This window comes from Lagopus muta, chromosome 5 (genome assembly GCF_023343835.1).
Source record: "Lagopus muta isolate bLagMut1 chromosome 5, bLagMut1 primary, whole genome shotgun sequence".
Classification (NCBI taxonomy): Eukaryota; Metazoa; Chordata; class Aves; order Galliformes; family Phasianidae; genus Lagopus; species Lagopus muta.
Window position 1 is genome coordinate 6,495,842 of NC_064437.1, and position 19,786 is coordinate 6,515,627.

A 19,786-nucleotide genomic window follows, 5' to 3' on the forward strand; every position below is an offset into this window, starting at 1 on the left:
TCCCGGGCAGGGGGCTCTGCCAGCGCGATGCTTCTCCACACCCCTCGCCTCCCCTCCCTTTCGTTCCCGCCGCGCCACGGCGGCTGCGCGCGGTCAGAGGGGGAGCGCGGGGCTCCCCGGCGGTGACGTGCGTTGCCATGGCGACGCCCAGGCGGCGTCTCGCGCCGTGGGGAGGGGGGAGGGGGGGGACTGAGGGGATGACAACAAATATGGCGGAGAGGAGCAGGACGGCAGAGACGGGTCAGTGCCAGCCGCAGGCGCCTGGGCGGGGGGAGAGGGGAAGAGACCCCATCTCCAGGGGATGAAGGCGAGGGGCTTCCAGCAGGGAAGAGAAAGCATGCCTCGCTTGGAGTGAAGGGAACGGAGCTCTTCCCGCCGGGAAAGGGAGGGAAGCTCTGAGGTGCAGAGGGGGCCCGGAGCAGGGAGAGAGCTCCTTGCACGGGTCGCTGCGAGGAGGGGCAAGTCCCATTCCCGGAGGGACGTCTTCCAGGGGCGAGGTGGCCGTGGGGTAGGGAAAGAGGAAGGGCAGGCTCAGGACCCGTGCGGGGACCGCTCCGGCGGCGGGGCTCTGCGGGGCGATCGGCGCCGCGCGCGGGGACGGAGCGCTGTGGTGAGGAGGAGGGCAAAGACTGGCGGGAGGGAGCGCCTCACACGAGAAACCTTTCCCTGCTTTACCTAGAATGGAAAGTAAACGATATGTGAAGGCGGAGGGTTGGAACTGAAGCCGCACCGCGGTGCTGCCGGCTCTGGGCTGACCTGCAGGTGCTGCCTGCCCTGTCCCTGGGTCTGTATGGAGCGCTTCGCTTATGGCACCTGCTGCGCTGTCAGGGGCTCCAGCTGGGGGCTGAAGTGGGATTGTCCCGTTCCGACCCAGCTGGCGATAGCTCTGGCTGTGTGTGCGAAGATAAGTTTGTAGGTGAAACTCAAGTTCTGGGCTTCTTCGTATGTGGTATGGATTGTCTAGGTACAGGGCTCTCTCCTGCTGTAACAGAACACAGCAAAGGTCTTTTCCATCTCACAAAAGCTCCCAAACTAACTTATGAAAACGTATCAACACTGTGACGATGAGACAAAGGTGGTGACAGCTTTTCTGAGTATTTAATACCCCATAACATCATACACATGAATTTCCTAGATTCCTGGACCAAAAGCTCATTTTCGTTGCCTTCTGTGCTGCTGTGCATGTGCTTTTCTCCCCCAGAAGTGGCTCCATGTGTGTGGAAGATGCATTGTCTATAGAACTGACTTTGGATTCTTGGACCACTCAAGGTGAAATAAAGTGAAAAATATGCGAAATGCTCTTGTCCTCTGAAAAACAAAACCACAAGGGCTGTATCTGAGTTGATTGGCCTGAGGTTCTTGAACTCGCAGTCTGTTTCAAGCCTACGCTTTATGAACCCCTGAAACTGTGCTGAGAAGTTTCTTATATTAAGCTTTCCATGGAGCAGGTGATTTGTTTCATCTGCTGTACAACACTGTACTAAACACAGCTGATCCACTCTGATTGCACCATGGAATGGAATGCATCTCCAGTGGCCATTTGACTTTGTCAGCTTTTCTGCAAACTTCATCCACTTCTGCCTATGTGCTTGTTAGTAACTTTCTATATAACATGGTAGAACTTGCTCACTATTTCTGGATTACTGCATAAAGTAACTTTTACATTGTGCTTCCTGCTATATTCTTTAAATCTGTATTTTTACAATATTTGGTTTTTGTTTTTTACTCTGTCATGTCCATTTCAGCTGGGTAATCCATCATTTTCTTATAAATGCACTGGTTCCACGAGCTTGTGCTGAGATCAAGTTTTGTTGCATGTTCCAGATACATGTTCATTTCAATTTTTCAGTGCCTGTCTGGCCATTTTGTAATTCTAATTTGCAGGCCCCTTCCTGTCTGGATTATTAGTTGAGTAGTTTAAATGCAAAAAGTCACAAAAATAGGAAAAAGTCCCAATATTTTCATAGGGCTTGAGGAATCTGAATGAAACAAACTTGTGGTCTTGGCCTATTTATTTAGAGAGGGCATAAAAGGTAGGCTCTGGAAGAAGTGTTTGTCTCCCCCCACACCTAGTATAGGTTTCTGACACAGATGTAATATATTGCAGGTAGGGAATATTCTTGTTCACGGCACATCCCACTTCCTATGTCATCATGCTCTGTCAGATTTGGGACGTTCTTGAGGAGATCTGAGTCTAGCTCTGGAACCTGCATTTTACACACATTTAAATATTTCTGTGTGGTTGGATTGGATGATCTTTGAGGTCTTTTCCAACCTTGGTGATTCTGTGATTCCGAGATTCTGTGGTTTGCAGGGAGAACGAAGCTGTCAAAGGACAACACTGTTCAAACTATGTAAGTTGATTTAGCCGGTGGGACTCTGTTACACTTGCTGTTACATTTTTTGCAAATGTTTCTGTTCCTGAGTCAGAAGATACAGATAATAGCTCTCTTATCTTCCCTTCTTGAAATATTGTTATTTTTTATTTTCAAAGAAAGAACTGCAGTACAGGAAGAGTGAAGGTAATTTACCCAGGCTTTACAGCAACACAGATCACTTGTTATGGAAATGCTGTTATTTTCCTTATTTGCTTACACACATCTGGGGTGTTTTCAACCTGCCTAAATTTAGTTTTGAAATATGCTGTGTCAAGAGGTTCTGTATATCAATTTTTGGTAAGCATTATGGAAAACATACCTTTTATCATGTAAGAGCTTTGTATTTCAGTTTTATTTGTATTTCCTTGTTCTTTTGTCATAAGAAATTAAATGTTAATTGTTCACGCACTGATCATTGTAGTTATTGTTTCTTTATAAAATCTTTTAATATTTTAATTCTTTTTTTCATGTAGAACATTTTTGTTTCTGTAGTAGATTTTGCACATTTTTAAGCCTTTTTTATTTTTTTCTCATGAGGAGGATGAGGACACTCAACTTTCTATGAAGTACAAAAGAAAGACTGCCACCAACCCTTCTTACACTGTCATACTTAGCATTATTTTTTAGATCATAGCTTAAGCCAATCTGTGTGTTTCAAATGAGGCTGAGATTTGATATAGAAGGTAGATTACTTCACATCTGTCTACTGCAGTGTTCATATTCTGCATATTCTGCATATTCTGCTACTGGGCACCCTGGACTAGGCAGACATTTGTTCTAATCCATTCAAATAGTCCCTGTGTTCTGACGTTTGGTTACAGTGCTGCAAATCAACTACTTTTGGCTGGTTCCTCTGAACTTCTCAGACCAGCTTTCTGCAATAAGCCGTAAGTTTGTCAGCTTCTGTGTTTAGGTTCTCCATGTCACAAGTTTGGGATAAAGTTTGCTGGAGAATGAAAAGGATTAAGACTAATGAGTTACCTCCAGGTGCTTGTTGGTTTGCCTTCTTGGTGTTCTGCTCAGTGGCCCCTGATGTCTCACACCTGTAGAAATGTGGGATGCAGCAAGATAACCGGTTCAGTTGAGTTTCTTCAAAAATTAGGCCCACATCATTCTTACAATTCAAACATGACTTTATTAATTGTCAAAGGAAGTTGCAAGAACAGGTCTGAGTGAGTACAGACTGCCTGAACTTGCTTATTTTTTAACCTGTAAACCAACTTCTATCAATATTTACATAATCACTTCATCTTTCTCATAAATTGAACATGAAGATCAAATGAAAGTATTTATCTGACTTCAATGTGATAGTGCTGAGTTGCTGTTTTGAAGGAGAGCTTTTTATTATTCAAAGAATAATTATTCCTTGAAAAACGTTTGTCAGGTATGGTATGAGCACATTCTAGTATGAAGAACTTCCTGCCTTCTTTTAGGTGGCATTAGTTGTTAAATAAAGAGCTGAATTAAATAAGACAACCAATTCTATAGTCAATTTTTTTTTTCTTTAAATATAAGCTTTATGGGAAACTGAACTCTCATTCTTTAGCTTTGTCATGAAGAAATTTAAAATAGGGTAAATTACCTGACTATTTTACTACTAGTACTTATAGTCTTGGTCATTAAAATAACTCCAAATGTCACTGGTATTTCTGCTCTCCTAGGCAAATTTAATTTCTCAAATTGAGTTAGGCTTTCTTAAATTCTTTCTGAATGTTCACAATGTTCACATGTATATCAACAATAAAGCTCATTTCCTAATCTACACAACTATGTAGCTTTGCAGTTGACTAGTCTGTATGCATAGCTGAATCCCAGTGTTGGGGAAAGGAAGTACATCTGCCTCCTGTATCCCCCTATCAGCAGGAAAAGATTTCTAATCAGGCAATTTGTAAGGGTATTGGGCCCAGACTTGCAGATGTTCCCACATGGTAAAGAGCGACTTGCAGATGTTTATGAAATGCTGCAGTGTGTGTTTGTAAACAAATTCCAGATACGTTTTGTTCAACAAAGACGTTTGCCAGAAGTTACTGACAGCACGGGTTCTTTATTTAAGGCATGTCAAAGTCATGGAGATACTACAGGAAAGTGTACTGGTAAATGTTTAGCACTCTAAGGCATTAACTACTTTGCTTTTTATTTATAGAGACGAATAATGGTTGCTACAGAGAAATAATACAATAATCATTACAGTATGTTACTGCTAGTCTCACACTCACCTTATTTCCCACTTTTTAAGTTATGTAGTTGAAACAATCCCCACTGGAAGAATTTGCTGAAGAAGAGCTGCTAATATCTTTTTGGTGCTTATAGCTTTGATCATGTTCTGTTGCATAATTTGCCATATAAGGAAATCTGAGAAATATTAATGAAGCCTTTATACAGCCAGAAGATATAATTTCAGAAAAAGAAAGAGAAACAGCACTGTGTTGGGTATTCCAGTTGCCACTTCTTAATGGTTTACCATTTCCTAGCCATATTTCAAACACTTTTTTTCTTTGACAGATAATCAAAGCTTTTGAAAGTTACTTACCTCAAGCCTCCCAACGTTTTTCTTTCAGAGAAGTTCAAAGCACCCTATTAATTATTAGCACTTGTGAGATGAGGTTTTTGAATTTATAAGAAGTAAAATGAGACATAGTGTGAATTTAAATAGGTTTTATACTGAGATTTGTAAAACAAGTTTCTGCAAGTTTCTTTAGTGCTGCTGTCACCGTATTTGCAGAAATCTGATGCCAAAAAAACCAACAACCAAACAAAAAAAACTCCCAACAAATAACACAACCAAAACCACATCAACCTCAATGCATTTATATGGCCTACTCAGCATTAGCATTTTTTTTAAAGTCCAGTTTAAGTTCATGAAGATAGCTTTTACATTCAGCTTCCTGTGCTAAAAGATTTGATCTCCACGTGGGGCCACTCACAGGCCTGGGAAACTGACCTGCCTCACAAGCAGGATTATTGAATAGGATACCTAATAATGATAGCTGTTATCTGTCACAGATAACTGGGCAACTTATCTAGCCTTTTCCTTCCTCCTGCTCTTCTCTTCTCCAGCAACACCTGCTTAGAAGTAAGAGCAACAGAGTGAAAGGACCGTATCATCTTTACGTTTGCTTTTTTTAAGAGCTAGGATACCACTATAGCAGAGCAACACCAAACCTTGGATGAATCAGGTGCTACAACACACGGGGAAGAATTTGGTACAGACATTTACTGCTAGCATCGTTCAGATCCAGCAGTGCTGCCACTGCGCTCCAGCAGACCCACCTGGCTGTTTGCACCATGCTACATCACTCCAGTTTCTGGAGGGTTAATTGTACTGCCCTTTTCCAGAACTGTGTGATTGTATAGAAACCAGCTCAGCTTTCTCAAGTAATCCCCAAATGTAGTTGGCATGCAGAGCTTTGACACAGAATTGCTATGTTTAGTTTGCATTGTACCTGAGATAATAAGTCTTTCCAGCCTCAAGCTGTGTCTGCAATTAATCTACCATAGAGGTAAACCAAACCAAACTACAAGGAGCTGAGAATTGCAATTGGCTATAGGTGCACATTTACGTGCCCCATATCCCACTTTCCTTGTCACGTTGTCTCAGTAATTCCTCTTTTTTTTTTTTTTTACATTGCCACACAGGGCAAGTTTGTCATTTAAGAACTTTGGAGTGCCATACTTTTTAACATCAGTTTGAAATACGTTTGGTGGGGTTTGTTTTTAAATAGTAATTTTATGATTTGTGTATCAAAATTGTTAGCACGACTCTGATAAGTAAAGATATTCACATATGAATGTGTTCAGTAATGTGCTTTCGTGATTGATTCTAGTTTAGGTCAAATAATGTGTTAAGGTTAGAGAAAACACTTATACAGTGTGGTACATATGGTTCCTAATATACCTGTCCCCATTCTTGCAGCATGGTTAACTGGCTAACTTCATAGATTTGTAGTGGCAAAAACCAACCATTAAAAAGAGTGTGGGGGTGGAAAATAGTAATCTTGAAATATTATTGTTACATACATAAGCTGACTTAATTTCATTTGCTTGCTAATTCACACAGCTGTTTACTAAGCAGTGGCTCTCTCGGTTGTGAATGAGAACTGGCAAGATTTCACTTTTATGTATTATTTCATAATCACCTTGAAAAATGTGTTGAATTTCAATCTCTTCAAAAGCAAGAGGAATACCAGTTCCTGTGAAACACTAAAGCAGAACAGCAGGAATCCATTGCAAAGAAAGCCCAACTGGATTCATTACAGGTCTGCTGATGTGTTTTCATTTGCAGTAAGCAGTAAAGCTACCCTGCGATTACAGTAAACTTTAGAATAGGATAACACCTATCAAGTGGCTATTATGTTTTCATGCATATAATCTGCACATGAGATAGCATACACTTGATGAATGAAATATTCCTTAAATAACCTATACAAATCCAAAGTCGGTGTGGTTTCTTTAGGGAACCTGTCCATGTAAAATAGGATTGGGAGATAAACTTGCCTGGGGACTGCTTACCTGTGCCTGCAGTCTGTAGTACTGCTGAATCACAGATGGTTTGAAACTGCACAGAAGCACGTTATATCAGGCAGTTATTTATATCTAAGGAGTACAAATAGTTATTAGTTTGATTGTAGAGCTTTCTCTGTATAAACCTTCGAGTAGGTAGAATTTTGGTTCGTGTTCTGAATATTTGAAATAATTTGTATGCATTTCACATTCCTATAAATATTGTATCAATGTAGCATTTGCACAGTTAAAAAAACTGCTGAATATGGTGTATTAGTAGTGTGCTCAGTAGTGTTCCTGTTACTACATTGCTGATGCAAGGGACTTAATGGATCAAATTTGCTTTGCTGACACTTTTATGTTAGAAAACAGAAATTCTTAAACAACACTTAAACCTTTTGCTCCACAGTAATTACACTCTGTGAGTAAAATAAAACACCCCAATGATATAATGATTTAATGAAATTCTAGATTATGTTGTAGTGTTTATTACGTAAAGAATAATATCAGCTATTTGTGTGGGCAGTGCTTGGGTGGAAGAAATCCTGAATGGCTTTAAAACTCAGTAAACTAAATAACTCAAAAAATAAACTCAGTGGCTTTTTGAAAGGGACTATTTCAGGAAGTAGAGGGAGAGACACTATTCTCAACTAAGAATTTAAAGGAATTCTTTCAATGAGTAATTATAATTATGGCAGTAATTAATAGTTGATTAATTTCAACAACCTTGGGGAAAAAAGTTATTCCGAAAGTAGTACTAAAATCCCCAAATTATTTTTGATGTATTCCAATTAAGAAAATGTTAACTTTGTAGTGAAGGAATCAAAATCTGCCTTGCTGTGTACAAGACTACCATTGACTGATGGAAAACATGCCTTCTGCTAAATGAAAAGTAAACAGGAAGCAAGGATAAAACCATATTTTAAATTGTGCACATTTGAGAGCCAAGGAAAAGTAGAACTTCAACCCAGAAAAAAAAAAAAGCAAAAATCATGTTGCCTAATGCACAGGATGGAGATCATCACTGAACTTAGAGATGGCCCAATTTTCACTTGTCATACTTAACCCTGGCAGTTGCAGCACTCCACAACTAGCTCTTTTCCAATCCCTTGTGAAATGCAGGGTGTTGAGGAGAAGGGTGGTGCTATGCAAAGCTGCTGATGTGCTCCCCCATAAGATTTTGTGCTTGGTAGAGTCACTGTGGAAGGCTGTCTCCTATGGCCAAGGGTCTGTTGCCATTGTAAAGATGTCAGTGGTTGAGTCAGGAACTGGATTCGTGCCTCTTGACAATTAGACACAGTGATATTCAGTTTTTGTTTTTTTTCTTTAGACAGGTCCATCCACAGCAGTTACTGCAACCACAAAAAATAGGCACCAAAAAAACCCCAAAATACCTCTTAAGAATGGATTTGATGTAGTACCACACCTGATGCATTTGGGGAATACTTGGGAATTAGAGAAACGTCAGATCCAAGTTAGAAGCCACAGCTGTATTGTCTCTGTGCCAAACCTGAATTAATTCACATAGTCTAGTTTGTATCTCCCATCTGTAGCTGGCTTTCTTTGGCCTTTTCTGGCTCCCAGCAGATAAGCCAGTGTCCATCAAAATATGGTATGGACATCTCTTGAAATACAGGTCTGGAAGCCCCTGCAAAATCAGCAGTGAAATGTGAAAGGTGTAATTTTCACAAATGGCAAAAATACTGTTGATAAATTTCTTTTATAACCTAGCCAGTATTCTTGATAGAATGTAGTATTCTTATACTGAAAGCAATAAAGGATGATTGTACTACATAGTCTGTAGGTCAGATCTGTTGCTTATTCAGTGTAAGTATGGATTAAGTCTGCCTCTTGAAAGCCTTCTGCATTTAAAATTAAATTTGATCTGCCCCAACCATAACTAGCTGAATCAACATCTTTTGGCTGGTGCTATTGAGGTTACTCAGAAATATCTTTTAGTAAGCATTTTGTTGGTAGTCATTCTGCATTTAAAAACTTTGTCAAAGAAAGGCTTTTGAAGATATCCGGTGTAGACTTGTGTCTGAATGGTGTACCCGACAGCTTAAGCTAGTTATCCTGCTTTTATTCAGTGCTTCACATCTTGGGCAGATATTGGAACCATGTACGTGCAGAGTGTTCCCTTCCTTTTCTACCACTTCTTCCATCTGCCCCATGTTACTAGAAAAATAGGTGCAAAAAATTGGGTTTTTTTTTGTGGGTTCCCCTCCCTCTCCCCAGAATTACGCAACATGGGAAATGTTCACAGCACTTTAAGAACTCACCCTTCAACTTCTTTCTCCAGTTTCTTATGCATTTCAAAAATGCGTGAGATCCTGAGAAAGAAAGCTGTAGTATGACACAGGGCATCAGCTTTTGCTCTTCAGCTTCCCCTGTGTCATTGAATCCTTATTTCTTCTTCCTTGGTAGGAAATGTTCCCTCCCTCCTCTAATCCTTTGCTGATCTAGAACTTGAATTCTTCTGTAGTCTTCAGCCGGCATTTCATCATCTCCCATTATTCATATGTAGACATAATGCTCTGAGTCATCTCTTATGGCATGGACTTTCTCAAACAACGGCCTTTTTTTTTGGATGTAGTTCTGAGGACTCGCTGAGTCCTGTGGCTGTTATTTACTCCTTTCTCTGCTAGTGGGAGATGTATGTGATGCATCACACTTTTCCTTACTATTTATGTGTTTTATGCTTTTATTTGGTTTGGTTTTTTTTTGTTTAAAGAAGTATTGCTACTATAGCAACTGTAGCATCATGTGATACTTTTGATACTATCAAATGCCAAATATTTGTTAAGGAATAGATCAGTGTATCAGATGAAATTCACTGTTTCTTTCAATGTTTCTAAATAAACATATTTTTCAGTGAACATATTTAGCACTGTTAATTTTTTCAGCATTTTTTTCCTTTATGGTGAAGAGTATTCTAGTGGAGAGGTTAGAAATTGTAAGTACAGTAAAAAGAGTAATGGATATATATATATTTTTTCCTGCTTTACTGCATTTGAAACACAACTCGCATCTTTTTTCTTCTTTTATGTAGGAAAACTGTTCATACCTTCTTGGATATTTTTAGTTTCACTAAAGGGATACAAAAAAATTCAATTTCCATTTGTATCTGAATATATATCCTCGGAGATTGTCCATGTTTAGGTAATAAATACATTTTCTTAAAGTAAATAATGAAGTTACACTTTTAGGTTCAAGACTGGAAAGAAATATTACCTATAAAACAAAAAATAAGTCATATTCTGTCTTCCTACAAACTCATAAGGTAACACCAGTATCTGGACATGAGGGATCAATGTTCAGAGCCAGATGATGTCTTCAGTTTTCTTCACTTGGTTTCAGAAAGGAGGTATAAATGATCTTGGACTGATAATTGGATCTCTATCTGCATTCTTTTTTTTTTAAAGTGGATTAGATATTACAGATTTCTCATCATCTTTTCATGCTTGATCAGCAGTAAGTTGACAACTTTGTCATGGGCAAAGCACCTTTATGTACTTTTTTGTTTCTGCTTCCTTTTGGGCCTCCTACTGTCTGCTCAAACTGAGCATTCAAGCAAAACATCCTTTGCAGTACATACAGACTGTGTGTGAACATCTTCACTGCTTATTGTACTTTGATGTATTTGCACATAAGAACCAGGCTTTTTCTACTCTCAGCTTTGATGCCATTCCTCTGCTTAAGTACATCAGTTTGGACGTATATGGAAAGAGGCGTGAGGTATTTAGGTGTACTTGGCCTTCTGACCCAAAAGAAGTTAATGGTGCATTAGCCAAGGAATTGCATTTAGAAGGTTAAGAGCCTGGTAGCCTCTGTAGAAAAAGAAGCCTATTCAGTAGAAGTAACAACATACAAAATGAAAAACAAATAATGGCAATGCTTCCTTCTTATTTGCACAACCTAGTGCTTTTTCTAGTTGTTAACATGAACTGGCAGTTTATTTTTCCTGAGCAGTTTCAGAACCTTTGCAAAACTCAGAATTTACCTGGTAATCTCTGCAAAAGTTGCGTTTGTTTTTTATTTTGTATGCATTCTTGGTTATGAATATCTTCTCAGTGTTGTGAGACAGTCTCTTGACAAGCAGTCTGTTGGTCAAACTGTGGGAGTAAAGTAATTGAAGTGACAATTACTGTAAAGATGCTACATTTCAAATTGTGTTTCTAAATAATAATACAAGATGTTACTATTTTTCAGAACTAGACCAAGCTGTGAGAGAATGTGCTATTATGACATTCTAATTGCTCTGCTTGATCTGTAAAGCAGGCAGGGGTAACAGTGTGGGCACACTGTACCTGAACATGAGACATCAAGTAAGGTTGGTACCATGGAGGGTGTTTTTCCAAAACCTTGGGATCTGTAGTCTTAATTTAATTTTTTCCTTTTCTGACTACAGATAGTGTGAGTTAAGTACATTTCAGATTGACGGCGCTATGCAGTGTGTTCAGATTCTGAGGATCATGCCCAGTCTTCAGGATGTGTGTTGTGAAGACCAAACTGACAATTGCTGCTGCTTCTTTTTTTCATTGCATTTTCGAAGCCAGTGGAATTGAAATTCCGAGTTCCTGACTGTTGCTGCCATAGAACTTTTAGGATAGCTATAGAGCACCCAGAACTTCTAGCAGACATAAGTTCTACCAGTGTTGCAGAAGCCTAGGAACATTGTTATCTGAATCTTTTAATTAAAATATTGAAAGAAAAGTGGAACATAAAGAGCTACTAACAACACAGATTCTAGGAATTCCCCTATAAAAGCAGATATAAAATACTTTTGATAATATTACACTGTTTGCAGTTCTCTGATTGGTGGAAAAGACACTGTTATTGACATATCCTTCATAATAGTTTCTGGTCCAAAACATAAGTTGAACAAGATTTATCTATGGACTTGTTACATTAGGAACTACTGTTGAACACCTGAGCAAATTTCTGTTTATTGCAGACTGTACTGAGAGTCCATATTCACTTCTTTGTACGGGCATACAACAACTATACTGTTCAAGGATGATGATGGTCTTTGCTACAATACTTGGAAACTTCTCTTGGCCTGTGGAGGATGAGAATCTGGTTATTAGATCTTTAAGCAGTATAAGTTATCATCATAATTGGCCAATATCCAGATAGGGGAAGTATGGTAGCTGAAAAGATAGGTTTTAAAATTCTGTAACAATTTTACTCTATTTGGCATTAATTTAGCCATTAAGTTTCAGGAAGTCACTCAAAATAAAGTAGTTTTCACAGTGTATATTTTAGACCTAGTGGCTTGATTTTGATGTGTGATGTGATGATTTTGATGGGAACTGTTGAGTCACAGCCCAAAGCACTGATTGATCACCTGGGGAAAGGACTGGCTCAGCCCTGGGAGCACAGGTGAAGGCAATTCAGCTGTGTGACCAGAAGGGGGTGGAGCCTAGCTGCACCTTTAGACCTCATGTAAGGGATGACTGTGCCTGTGGAAAGATCTCTGGTTGGAGATCTCTCTCTTGTGGAGTCTTTCTGGATCTTTGGAGATAGCTGAGCACCTTTACTTTTCCTTTAAACTACCATCCTGTCTCTCCATGGTGGTCTCTTTCTTGTTACGTTCCTGTACTGCCCTTCCACTGTATTAATCTTTCTGATTATAACAATGGATCATTCAGAATTCAATTCCTATTCTGGACAGAACCCAAAGTAGAATGTTTAGATTGTTCAAAACTGATTAGAAGAGCCAGCCTATGCTAGATTTGTAATCAAAGGTGAAGCAAGTTTGTTTGTTTTGCTCATTTCCCTTGAAGAATGCTGGATTTTTTTGACTTAATTTTTGACTGCACAGAAGAGATGAAATTAACATGAGAATTGCCATGTTTGGAAGCCAGTTTATTTGCTCATCCTATTGTTAAGAGTGGTAACTTAACAGCAATAGTAGTTCTCTTTTGTGAACTATAGCAAGAATCCTAATTTGGTCCTGATAATAGAATGAGCTGAGAGACGTTTTGATGACACTTCAAAGAAATCCTTTGACAAAGATCAGTTGCAGCTATTGGGCCTTTTTGGGTTATCTTACCTTTCCACTCATGTATCCTTGTTAGGCAGTAAGCCTGATTACGATGTGGGTTTTCCAGGCAAAGTTCTGTCTGTTTTCATGCAGCTGTGCTCTCTGCTACTTAATGTTGCATGGGGATAGCTGCTTGCTGCCATCTCCCTGGATTCTGAAGTTCGTCACAGCTGGAAGTGGGTTTGTTATTTACCCAGTGCAGGGAATAACTATTACTTTCTGCTTCTCTAGAAGCTGCAGGCATTTTTGTTTTTTAGAAAATGTACCTGAATTTGCATGATGTTTACTGTGGCAAATACTGTTTTCAGCTTTGCCTAGATTAAAAAAATTGTTTGCTTTACCCTTTGAACTTGAGAATAATAAGAAGCTCTGGAAGTTTCCAAGTCTTCCTGCTAAGACAGAAGAAATTCCTTGTTACTGATTCTGTTCATTCTCACTCTTTTGATGTGGAGCTTGACCATAGTGATGAATGCAGGCACTGAAAGACGCTATCCAGGTTGAATTTTAAAACCTTGTTTAACAACTTAGAGATTTTGTTCACCTACAGATTTTATTCTTGTTAGAAAATTGCCACTGAAGTTTAATACTGTGGTAGAAGTAAATGGTAGGGATTTGCTGGGCACTCTAAGTATTGAAGGTATGTAGAAACAGTATAAATAGCCATGTGCCTTTCAACCTATAAGGAAAATAATTGACCAAATAAGACCTACAGTATGAGAAAATTTCTTTGCTAAATTACTTTTGCCTTTTCTTGTCTTATCTGACCTTTTTTCCAAAGGACAGCTTGTTCTTGAGAATAGTGCAGTCCGTTCTTCAGTTAATTTTCTTCTTCTTCTTTCATTCTGATTGAGATTGGAGTGCTATTACCCCACCCCACAGTGTTCCCTTATGCATCCAGGAGCAACTACATGGGGTTCCTAACTTGTGAAGAGAAGGGGGCCTTCAGCACCGTGTAACATGGTTCTCACCATCTAAAGATTGTAATGTATTGCGACCAGCACTTGCTGCATCTGCTGAACACACGAGTGTGAAGCCATGTCTATTTTGTAATACAGCAGTGCAAGCTCAGCTTAGGTGTTCTCTATATTGGGTAAGGGAGGCACACCAAATGGGACATGATGTTGTTGTGCAGTGTTGTCTGTTTGTCCTACAATCGTCTTGAAGCGGCCATGCTGTTACCTTTCCTCACTTCATCTTTGTCTAAGTGGTATTTCTGGTATTTCCCAGCAATCTTTCAAGAATTAGAAGCCTATAATTTTTAGTTGAGACTTGCAAGTGAGCATTTACCAAGAGGAGAAGTTCAGTCTTCTTGCTGCTGTACTCAGCTGCCTCCCATCTTTCACTTTGGTCCTTGGCTACCCCAGCATTCCTGGAGGAGATCTGCAGGTTTTCCCTGAGTGTTGCTTTGTATTTTGGACTTGATGCGTTGAACTGCAAACAATGAATTTGACTAACTGCTACAGATACGTGGGGTCCCTTAATCAAAGTGGCACTGAACTGCAACTTAGGAGATTGTTTTTCTGTGGCTGCTGTTGCTAATTGCATGATTCAGAGGGATAAATTGTATTGAGTGATATGATCATGGCCATACAGACATATGGATGCCCTGTTCAGGTCTAGGTCTGCCTCTGGTGTTACCAGCCAATAGCAGCATTGCTGATGCCTTTTGTTTACACTCTGCAGAGTTTAAAAATAAAATAAAAATATATATGGTTAAGCAAATGATTCTATATTTAAAGAAAACAATTACCCACAAATTGCTGTCTATGGGTAATCATTGTAAAACTAATAACATTGAGGTTGCAAATAATAATTTGGCTAAAAAATATTAGCACACGGTATTTCTCAATTTTTGTATTATGGTAAAATAGGGAAACAACTAACCTATCTCTTCTGTTACAGGAGTTCTGAAAGAAAGTTTCAAATTCCTTCTATGGAAGACTGCAAATTTGTATGCCAAGTATTGACATAGATATACGTATTTCTAAATCTGGATTTATATACCTCTGAAAATATGGGTGTATAATGGAAGGGCTGCCAGACCCTTTAGCTGTGGTGTCACTAACACATTGATGTAATTTGTTACCTCAGCTAAGGTGTTTTGCCTCAAGAGGTGGAATACATTTATGTATGGAAAGGTCACTTTTAATTAATAAGCTGTTTTCATCATTCAGGGCAATATGAATTGCTTGTAACATTTGTGTGAAATAGTTTTCAATATAAAAATAAAACAAATTGAGCTTTGTGTCACATTCATCATCGCCTATAACCCATTTAAATGTCAAAAAATCAGTTCAGACCAAAATTCTATTTCTAGAAGCCTCAGTAGCTGTATTTATCAGAGTGAAATAAGATATTATCATCCCATTATTCCATCATGCACCTTCTGCACTTGAAGACATAAAGTTTACTTCTAGTTTTCCCTAACACAGAGTATAACTGTTCTATTGTTAAATATTTTTGTCCAAACAGTAATTAATGAAGAAAATAAGCCAGTGTTGGAAGAATAAACAGCTAATTATATTATTGTATATCTCTTTCATTAAAATGTATAATGCAATATACAAATACTAAATTATTTTCTTCTACATCTCTCAAATGGGAATAAAAAGTCACTGTTTTTGCATTCCTATTTGGAAACAAATTTTGTACACACTGTAATTTACTAGACAGTGTAATTTGACTGAGAGGACAAGGTTTTCAATATATGCACTAATGGTGCATTTGGACAAAAGCTGTGTGGTAGTGTAAAAAAAAATGTGTCCTTGTATTTAATTTTGAAATAAAAACTGTATTTTTGACATTTTTCTTTGCTCAAGTTCACTTTCTGGGCCTTATTTGCTGAGAAAGGAAGGTCTGCATGATCACCTCTCCTCGAATATATTTCTCTTCTAAGGAATTTAAATTCACAAATGGGAGTGGGACCTAAATGTTCTAAGTTTACAGTAAGATGCATGAAAATGGGCACCAGGATAGAGGAAAAAGGTGCCATTGATGTCCATGGGATATGCTGCGATAGGTGTTCAGTTCTGGGCCGTCCATGCAAAGTATATGTATTGGAGAGTTCCAGTCAAACAAAGTAGATCCAGCTGAAGATTAAATTTCATTGCATAAGAGAGTGTTCAACTGCAGGACATTAAAAAACAAAAAATCAGGCTGTGTGTTTTGTTGGAGAAGCTTTAATTTACAATGTTATTTTAACCAAATTCTTAAGTGAACTTTGAAAAGAAAGCTCATTGACTGGTGGGAATTCCGCATTATTTAGAGAAGCACATCCATCTATTAGCTTTTTAATTGTTTTTTTTTCTTTTTTTTTTCATGCTCATGCTTTATTTCTGCTTTTGCTGCAACAGGTAGTGACATAGGAGGCGATGAAATCATAGCAGGGAACGTGAGCAAGTACACTGTTCTCCCAGCTGGTTATTCTGGACAGCCTAAAAAAGGACATCTTGTATTTGATGCCTGTTTTGAAAGCGGTAAGCATTTTCAGCATTTCTTTGTTACCAGACTGTCAGTGTAGTAACACATACATCACTCTTTGATAAAAAGCATCTTAAATTAAAGATTTGTATTGAACACTGTTTTACTCACTGATTCGCTTCAGAGTTGACATAGTGCCCAGTAAGAGAGAATGTGAAGTCTCTTGCCTACAATACACATTTGAATGGGTCTTTCTCTCTTGTTAAATGTAGGCACCTAAATAGGTTTTCTTCTAGCATTATATGCATCATTATACGTGCAGTATTTGTAGAAACAAATTGAAGATTCAGGATATTATAAATGTTATTACAGGAATTCTCAAGTTTGCTGCGGAGGTTAACCTGACAAAGCATCAAGCCCATCCTTATGTAGTTTAAAAAAAAAATTGTAGATATGTACTTGTTTTCTTCAAATATATTTCTTGTTTCAAACTGAAATAGATGCAATTTCTGTAGTCCACTCTTTTATTGTTTTATTTTTATTGTATTTCTTGTGGCTGAGTAATGTGTTGCTGAGGTTGTTCCAAGTTCTGCCTCTGATGTCAATGGGAGCAGATGTAGTTTTTAGGAAGCTATTTCAAATTGAAAGAGAAACTATTTTTACAAAAGTTATAGTTAGTATACTGATTTAAATAATCTTTTAATTATGTATGTTTATGTGCTTGTGAAGGTATATAGATAATATATGTATGAACATGCAGCTCAGCTTAAATCTTCATGTTGCATGTATGCTTGTCTAGATTTTTAGCTTACATCTATTGTTACTGGCTTACAGACCTGCAGAGTGCTGTTAAACACCATATGTACAAAAGGCATTTGGCAAGATAAACTATGGTTTCCAGCATGGTTTATGTGAGAGATGTTAGTAATGCCAAAACTGCTAGAGTGTCATGTAAAATGAGGTTTTTATGAAGAGTTAGATGCCTCAGGGTAGAATAGTGGCTGCCAGTTCCTGGATAAATATTAAACTGAGTTATTTAAATCCTCTGATTATTTTGTGTAAAAGGTGTAAATGACAGTTACTACTAAATAGTATCACTTCTTCTATCTCTGGAAGTTCTAACATTAACACATTTCTTAACTTATGAAATAGCATGCAAAATATTTTATCAATTTATGAATTTTTAAATCTGAAAACAGTTCATGAGGTTTGTTCATTAGCCAAGTAAGAAATTGAGCTTACTGTATGAAGCTGCTGTGCAGTGAAAAGAAGGATCAATTGCAGCCATGAAATTGTATGTGAAGTAATGTGAAGAATGCTGTGGTGGTTAAATTGCAATTCTTGAACAATAGAATTAACTGTATTTTTAAAATAAAGCTCTGATGTAGTTCAAAGGTAATGTTCTTAATTTGACAGTTATAGCATGTGCTAGAGGCAGATGCTGTATGAAATACTGTGTTTACGCTGTAGGATGATGAGTCTCTGTTGCTTTGCATAGTCAGATACCTTCAAAATAGAAATACGAATAAAATTAATAACTTTGTTTATTTTTGCATGATGATGATGTATTAGCAAGAATACTAATAATGTGTTTATTTAACAATAAAGTGAATTTACAAATTATGTCAGCCAAATAATTGTTTACAGTAACTTAATGGGTCAAAACAAATTAACTGCTTACTGAATACTTGATCAAATCCTTATTAAGGCTACAGTCTATCCCCTAATATCAACCTAGGAGTAATATATGGCATTTCATAGCATCATAGAATATTCTGACTTGGGAGGGACTTACATGGATCATAGACTCCAACTCCTGGCTCCTTACAGGACCACACTGAGAACATTGAACTCCTGCAGTCTGGAGTTTTTCCCTGGAAGTGGTCATGGTTCTGATAAAATTATGACAGGATGAAGCAAAACTGACTGACGTTGGTACCTAGAGAGTAACTTGATGATTTCCTTTCCAAATAAAAGCTATATTAAATGCAGTTCCACAAGTGGCTTTCCTATCCTTACATTCTGGGTTTCCTTGATATATCTGGTTGATAGAACTGAAGGGTCCCTTCTGGATTTATTTTTCAGTGACTCTTTTATATTGCAGAAATGGAGGTATGTACCTTTTTAGAACAGAAAGATGACTAAACTTGTAGAAAACAGGGAAAATATTAACACATGTAAAAGAAATGTTAATTAATTGTCTTTCATTTTTTTTGTCGTGGCTGTCACTGTGTTAAGTAGTGTTGAGGTGTGTGAATTTGAGGCAGAGGTGTTTTCATGTAGTCTGAAAAGCAGTGCCTATTTAGCTTTATAGAAGGACCTTGTTTTTATAAAATCGAACTGAAATAGATGCAATTTCTTTATTCCACTCTTTTACTGAAAAGCAAAATATACTACTTGTACTATTCCTGACAGATATTTGTCTTTACTTCTTGCTGAGACTTCTGGTGAGGAATGTTTCAATAAGAAATCAGGAATCCACTCTGATAGTTCTGTTTGCTCATTATAAGAAACTTTTTCTTTCAATGAGAGATGTTCTCACCAAAAATGGATTAGTTCTTTTCCAGCGTGATGGGTACAAAAAGGAGATAATTCCTTTCTTTGGCTTAGTGGAAAGCTGTTATCTTCCCTTGACCTTTCACTCCTCAGGTTAAATAACTGCTATTTTTTCAATAGTTCCTCACTGGCCATATTTTCCAAATTTCCTATCTTTCTTTATTTCCTCTGGATTCCTTCCAGCTGTTCCTTGCCTTTCTTGACGTGCGGTGATCCTAGATGAACACGATACTCAGATATGCTGATGTCAATACCTTGTAGACTTTATTGCATGATATGCCTTGCAATCTATTTACTTCTGTGACTCAGTCCAATCTTCTTCACAATAGCATGGCACTATTGACTTTATTAGATTTGTGATCCTTTGTACTCTCCAGATCATTTTCAGATGAGCTAGCTAACTAGACTGTAGCTTGCACTTAACTTATTCTAGATGAATTTAATAGTAGTGAAAGAATATTTACGGTAAAATAAATAATTGAAAAGGATGAGTAGAGGTTGAATCATTTATCTTATAAATAACAGATGGAGGAGTAAAGCAGAGAGAATATAATCCACTTGCAAATATCAAGGAATTTGACTTTGTGTTCCCATAGTTCGAGCTAATGTTCTAACAACTGGAATTTTCCTTGTTGTCTTTATTAATATTTAAGGATATGAGTCCAATAGAAACTTTTCACATTCATTTATTAGCAGAAGAAAATTTAGATTTCTTGTACTCATATGTCACTATGTATTTTTTGAGTGCTGATTTTCCAAAGAAACATGACTTAGTTTTGGGATGGAATAGGAACACAACTATCTCTACATAGAACTTTAAAAAGTTAATAAGTCTCATACTTGAAATGTATGAATTTGGATCGGTAACAATTTCTTTTTGCTA

At 37.8% G+C, this 19,786-nt stretch overlaps 1 protein-coding gene across 2 annotated transcripts in view; it reads left to right on the top strand.

Moving 5' to 3' along the window:
- The first annotated feature begins 200 nt into the window (after positions 1 to 200).
- BEND5 (BEN domain containing 5) overlaps positions 201 to 19,786 on the top strand; it is an 851,759-nt gene continuing 832,173 nt past the window's right edge. For both annotated transcript variants that reach the window (XM_048944758.1, XM_048944759.1), the window contains exons 1-2: positions 201 to 240; positions 16,281 to 16,403. In XM_048944758.1, the coding sequence (XP_048800715.1) occupies positions 210 to 240; positions 16,281 to 16,403 (154 nt within the window). In that variant the 5' untranslated portion in view covers positions 201 to 209. The remainder of the gene's footprint in view (positions 241 to 16,280; positions 16,404 to 19,786) is intronic.